At 45.2% G+C, this 6489-nt stretch overlaps 1 protein-coding gene across 6 annotated transcripts in view; it reads right to left on the bottom strand.

Annotated features, from left to right (window-relative positions):
- Positions 1-6025, bottom strand: part of hdac11 (histone deacetylase 11) — a 20320-nt gene extending 14295 nt beyond the window's left edge. The window contains exons 1-6 of one of the 6 annotated variants that reach the window (XM_035520571.2): positions 5853-5896; positions 5422-5477; positions 5213-5258; positions 4714-4865; positions 4121-4221; positions 2735-2851 (exon numbers count right to left, since the gene is read on the bottom strand). In XM_035520571.2, the coding sequence (XP_035376464.1) occupies positions 2735-2851; positions 4121-4221; positions 4714-4780 (285 nt within the window). In that variant the 5' untranslated portion in view covers positions 4781-4865; positions 5213-5258; positions 5422-5477; positions 5853-5896. Of the gene's footprint in view, positions 1-2734; positions 2852-4120; positions 4222-4713; positions 4866-5114; positions 5259-5421; positions 5478-5852 lie in introns of those variants that run through there. The other 5 variants (XM_035520570.2, XM_027029950.3, XM_081705641.1 and 2 more) reach the window with 5 other exon arrangements.
- Between the last annotated feature and the right edge of the window lie 464 nt (positions 6026-6489).

The following is a 6489-nucleotide window of genomic DNA, read 5'->3' on the forward strand; positions in this document are numbered from 1 at the left end:
GTGCTAGCAACAGCCATGCTTCCAGGAGCACAGAGCAAGAGTTAGAACTGCAGAAAAAACTCTCACACTTATCAGATGAATGCAGTGCTGCTTGGAAGTCTGTGAATCCTATAGAAGGTTCTAGATTTCTGTATACATTTGACCTAAAATGTTTTCAGATTGTCACACAAGACCTAAAAGAAGATAACAAGCCCCAAATCAAGCAAATGAGACAAAATATCAACTCTGTCATTTATTTATTTATTGAGCAAAATGATCCAATATTACATATCTGTGAGTGGAAAAAAGTATATGAACTTTTAGGAGTAGCAGATAATTTGAAGATGAAATTAGAGTCAAGTGTGGTCAGTCAGTGGCACAACAGGTGTGATTGGGCGTCCTGTTTTATTTAAAGAACAGGGACCCAGCAAAGACTCTGGCCTTCCCAATGCGTTTGTGGACGTGTATGATGGCATGAACAAAGAAGATTTCTGAGGACCTCCAAAGATGAGACGCTGATGCTCCTCAGGTTCCAAAATCGTCTACAGAGGTGTGGACAGATTGTGTAGAAACGGAGGAAATTCACGACTGTCATCGCCCTCCCCAGAAGTAGTCGACCAACAAAGATCACACCAAGAGCAGGGCGCGAGGTCACAAAGGAACCCGAGGTGACTTCTAAGCAACCAAAGGCCAAAGGTTAACGTTCACGAGTCCACCATCAGGAGAATGCTGAACAACAGCGGAGAAAGTCGGTGCTCTCCAGAAATAACGCCGCTGCCCATCTGAAGTTTGCTTAAGATCACACAGACAAGCCAGAAGGCTGTTGGAACGAGACCAAAACTGTTGTTTTTGATTCACATGTGAAGCGTTATGTTTGGAGAAAGGAAATCACTGCATTCCGGTGCAAAACCCTCTTCCTTCCTGTGAAGCAAGGCTGGAGGTAACGTCACGGTTCGGCCCTGTCCTGCTGCGTCTGGGCCGGGACGGCTTGCCATCGTTGAGGAGCTACGAATTCTGAATAATACCAGCAAAATCTACAGAAATTGTCAGGCCATCTGTCTGTGAATCTCAAGAGAACATGGGACATGCAGCAACACATCGACCCCGAGCACACAAGTCATTCTGCCCAAGAACAGTTAAAGAAGAACAAAAGTTAAGCTTTTTGGAATGGCTGAGTCAAAGAAGTGTTGTGGAAGGAGCCAAAACAATGAGTTTATGGGAGGAACCCCACCAACATTACTGAGCTGAAGCTGTTTTCTAGAGAGGAGTGGGTTAAAACTCCTCCAAGCAGATGTGCAGGACTGACCAATAATTACCAGAGATGTTTAGTTGCAGTTATTGCTGCACAAGGGGGTCACAGTAGATACAAAGTGCAAAGGTTCATGTACTTCTGCCACACACAGATATGTAATATTGGATCATTTTCCCCAAGAAATAAAAATTGGATCATTTTCCTCTGACAGGGTCTAAAATATTTGTCTCATTTCTTCGACTTTTCATGGATTTATGTGACAATCTGATGAAGTCTTAGGTTAAATGAATGCAGAAATACAGAAAGGGTTCACAGACATTCTAACACTGCTGTCCAGATCTTATTAGCAGACATAATTGCATACTAATTTCTTCAAATCTTTGGTGTAACCACCACGGGGAACTTGGCTAACTTGTTGGTAAGTGTAGAAACTAAGAATTATATATATTAATAATATATTAGACATTAATCATCTGTCTCATTCTTTTTTCTCATTCAGTTTTGACAGCTTTTTTCTCATTCAGTTTTGACAGCATCTTCTTCCTATGATCAATTCTTAGTCATGCAGAGAAGGCCATGCTCATCAGAGCCTTGTTCCACGTTTGTGACTCCGCCCCCATGTCGCCATCTCTTCTGCTAGCACCGTGCTGAAGCCTTCCCACAACCGAACGTGCCTACTCTCTGCCCCTCTGTGCCCGCTCCAAAACTAACGCACTGCGGAACGCCCGCCAGGGCTTCATCCCAAACATGGAAACGATTCCTCAGTAGCGCACCACATAAACAAGTGAACGGCAAACCCGGAGGGTGATGAACAAGCTTGTGAACGGGAACTGGGTGCTAGGACCAGGTGCTATGGAATCATGGGAAATCTGCAGAACCAACCGAAACTGAGGTCATGGCAACATGACCGCTACTGAGACAAGTGGCTTTGATGTTAGATGTCAAACAAGGCAGGCCCTTGGGGGGGGGGGGGGGGGGGACATCAGGGTGACTCATCTAACAGACATGCTACAGTGCATACCATATTTAGTAAGCATGGTTTTAGGTCTTATTGCCAAAAAAAAAACCAAAACTGCAAATAAATTCAGTGATCAGTGTTTTCATTTCAGAAAATGATCCCTTTTTCACTCGTTGGGGTTGTGTCTATCTCAGTGCGACTGTAGCGTATAGCGTATGTGCTTTCGTTTCCTCTCCAGTGAGACATCGAAAAAGGTCACATCCGTGTTGTCGAAAAGAAACGCAGCATTTAAATAAGAAAAGTCGTAGTGTGAGTGTTTGTAAAAGCTGATATCTGTGAGTAGAGCGTCCTTGAGTCTGAGAAAGGTGCTATATAAATGTAAATAATAACAACAATAATAATAAAGGGAACCAAAGGTCTAGGGCTTATTGCAAGTTGTCCTGTGAGTGAGGTTCCCTAAGGAACCTGCTATGGTTTATTGTGTGTGGCTGCACATGTGGGTTTACGTACGCGTGTGTGAGCGGGCATCTCCCCGGAGCACCTACCATGATGGTGCCACCCGTCTGGGTTCGCAGTGGCCTTAGTACTTTACGCTGAACCAAGAAGTTGGGCAGGAATATGAGAGGAGGGATTTCTGTGATAGTGGCAACCACCAGGGACCACTGGAGACAGAGGAGAGGGAAAAACATGCACGCGCACGCACACACGCATGCACACACAAACACAGACACATTTTCATGCTAAAAAAGAAGTACTAAATATATTAGGGGTTTTTATCAGCATTTGATCACTTCAATCTAGGAAAATACAATAAACAACAACAAACAAAGGACAAAAATGCACCAGTGAGACATTAAATAAAAGCATAACACAAAGAATACCAGGTAACCATAACTTCCTGGGGCCAGTTCCCCAAAAGCACTGCAGTATTAAGGTCAAGATTATATTAAGAGAGTGCGTTTTGCGACAGGCTGCGTCATTTCGGCACTACAGCCCTTTTAGGAAACTCGGCCTCGAGCTGGAATATTCGACTTGAAATTCCGTGTGTGGCTCTTTCACGTGGGTTTGCTTTTGGGAGCTGCCGAATGACAGTGGCAAAACCAGTAGCAAAATGTTAAAACACGATAACAGACCACTACTGACGTACATTCCACAGTACAAAAGGAAGGGGAAAACTCAAAACGTAGTCACAGTGGAACTGAGGTACCTCTCTCGAGCCCTCCAAGAAACCGTTCTGCATGCAGAGGGAAAAAATAATAACACAGAGCCAATTTAAGGCGTGATGATCTTCAACAGACACAGCTAACACCTTCCAATGTAATATAAGCTGCCCTTTAACACTGGTCTGAGATCAGCCCCAGGCGTCCGCTCAAAGCGCTCAAGGACGAGGCCCGGCCAATCCCAGAGCACACGGGGAGTCGCGCAGCGGAACATCCCAGCTACAGAGAAGCAGCGGGCCGCGCTCCAACCCGGTCGCTCTGCGGGGCCGTCGGGGGCCGTCAGGGGCCACCCCAAGCCAAAGCAAAACAGCCGACTCGCAGCGAGGACTGCAACAGAGATCGAAGGCACCTCGGGAAGCCTTGGCCATTTCGGGCGCACGCATTCTCTCCGCTGCCACCTACAGGCTATAAAACGGAGACAACGGCACACACGGCCGGCGGAAGCGACCGACTGGGAGCGGTACACGGGAAGGTGAACAGTTCGGTCATTTAAAGGCTAATTTAGCATTTGAATGCTAATGTATCCAGCTTTTTGAAGCCTTGTCAATGAGCCCCAGGATGTCGTTCACACATTCGGCTTTCGGGGGTCCTCATTTCTTATATCCCCACTGCATGCCAGCGGGAGGCGGAGGGAGAGCCGTGACATTTTCCAGGCAATCAAAGAAAATCCAAGGCCGAGGCAAGGATGAGGAGAGGGCTGGGGGACTGTACCTTGAGTCTGCTCAGATAGCGTCTGGTGTGAACCACGAGGAGGTCCTCCTCGCTAGCCTCCCTCGCTGGGACTATGGTCTCATCCGTGATGAACTGCTCCTCTGTCAGATCAGGGGAAAACGTTTCAAAGCTCTGAAGAAATGGGTCTTCAGGAGAACGTGCGCTGTCGTTGCTACCTTCCCAGACCGTTCCCCACCTCTGCCATACGCTTAGCAAGGTGATGTGCAGAAAAACACCACATTGCCACGGTTAAGAGATGGCCTGTGGAATAGGCCATGAGACAAGTTGTTTTGTTCAGGTTTATCCGAAGTGCTAGTCGAGTCAGTCTGCCTCTAATCTCGTGCTCTGAGTCGGAGTGGTTGGAGGAGTGAGGCAGCCCTGATACCCCACCCTCATTATTAGTCCTTACCTCCACTCATTCTTTCACCTCTCGCTACACCCCCCCCCCCCCCCCCCCCCCCCCCCCCCCCCCACACACACACACACAAACAACTCCTTTGTTTTCTGAATCTAAAATGCTGACATGTATTATTCCATCTGACATTAGCTCCAGGTCTACAATACCCCCCTCGGAAGGTTTTGGGCAGGGGTACCTTTTAAAAAGTGGATGACTTTGCCCCATTTGCCTGCATCAAAGGGGTGGAGCTTCTCCAGCCCCATAAAGGTGATGTTATACTCCGGGGAGTAAACGATTGGCAGGCATGTGGAGGGAACCCCCACATACAGCTCCGTCTGGTGTGAGCTACTGAAAGAAAACAGAAGGAAAAATATTCCGTTTACTACGGTTTTATTCCACATTAGGATAGTGTTAAAAACAAAACTAAACATTAGGTAATTATATTAATTAGATTATATTAATTAATATGCTGTGACATTGTTTTCATACTTATCAATAAATCTTACTTCTCTTTACTCTTAAAATATAAATCTTATTTTTCTTCAATTTCACCCTTGGATCTGTAAATAAAGGATAAATAAAGTTCGGTCTGTCTACCTGTGGTGGACTGGGGTTCAGTCCCCTGTCTGGGCAAATGTGCCATGCTACACCAATACGAGGGCTTGGGCAAGACTCCTGACACCACACACACCTACCTCTGAAATATGACTGAAAATTGTATGTCGTTCTGGATAAGGGTGTCTGCCAAATGTGTAAATGTAAAATGTTAAGTATTAATTATTTCAAAATTAACATGCATTTAGGACATACTACTGATTATCACTGATAATCCAGTGTGGTATACAGTATGAAGGCAGAAAAATCCTTGTTTAGTGGGTATAGGATGCCAATCTAGAGTACATACCTCTTTACTTCTGAGACGTCTGTCCTGGACATAGTGAATCCTGCATCAGTTTTCACCTGTGATAAAGTATATCACAAATATGTGTATATGTATGTGTGTGTGTGTGTGTGTGTGTGTGTGTGTGTGTGTATTATGCATATAAATGTGTATAGGGGCTATTTATATATACTCTAGACCCGGGGACCGGCGTCGCAGAAAACTACATTTCCCACAATCCCCTGCCATTCGTGCACACGCTCGCCAGGCAGTTCTGCGACACAACGCCCCCGTGTTTTTGGAACGACGTTTCGTTTTCATCGTTTTATTCGAGGTGTCGGACGAACACGGTGGGTTTAGTGCGCACTGTGATCTTTAGCGCGCTCGGATCGACGCCCGTGCCTCGCTGGCTCTCACGGAAAACCGCTGTCAAACGCGCGAGAGGCGCCACTCACCTGCTAGCTATCGGAAGGTCTCTTATTTCTGGGGTTATTTCTAGGGCGAGGTTATTGTGTCCGAAACGGTTGCAGACGGTCATTGGCCCGGAAGGTTCATCCCGAACTTACAAACCGCCTTTTTCCTGTTTTCCTCGTTCCCGACGCATGCTCGCGCTGTTCACGTGTGCCTCCCTTGGTTACGTCATATTTCGTTAACCGGGGGCCGTATCCGGAGCTCGTGAGATTTGTCTGCAAATACTCGCAATCGCCAAATGACGCAACGAGCGATGATTCCATAGTTTGCCGTGTCCTGAATCAATACGGAATAATAATAATAATAATCCATTTTTGTTTAATTGTCATTATAGTGTAGTAAAGTTTACTAAGTGTATTCAACAAAAATAATTACTGCTACTATATCGATATTTATGTATATATATATATATATATATATATATATATATATATATATATATATATATATATATGCACATACATTATTAAGTATCACATAATAATATTGCATATATCAATACCACATATATGTATATAATATAATATAATATTGAATAATACATCTTGATTGGAGGCTGTGAAGATATGGGTTGCTATAGCTTGCAGCCGTACTGCTGCTGTGAGAACGTTATCAGCGCCT

Source organism: Electrophorus electricus, chromosome 22, assembly GCF_041902795.1.
Source record: "Electrophorus electricus isolate QZ-2024a chromosome 22, ASM4190279v1, whole genome shotgun sequence".
Lineage (NCBI taxonomy): Eukaryota > Metazoa > Chordata > Actinopteri > Gymnotiformes > Gymnotidae > Electrophorus > Electrophorus electricus.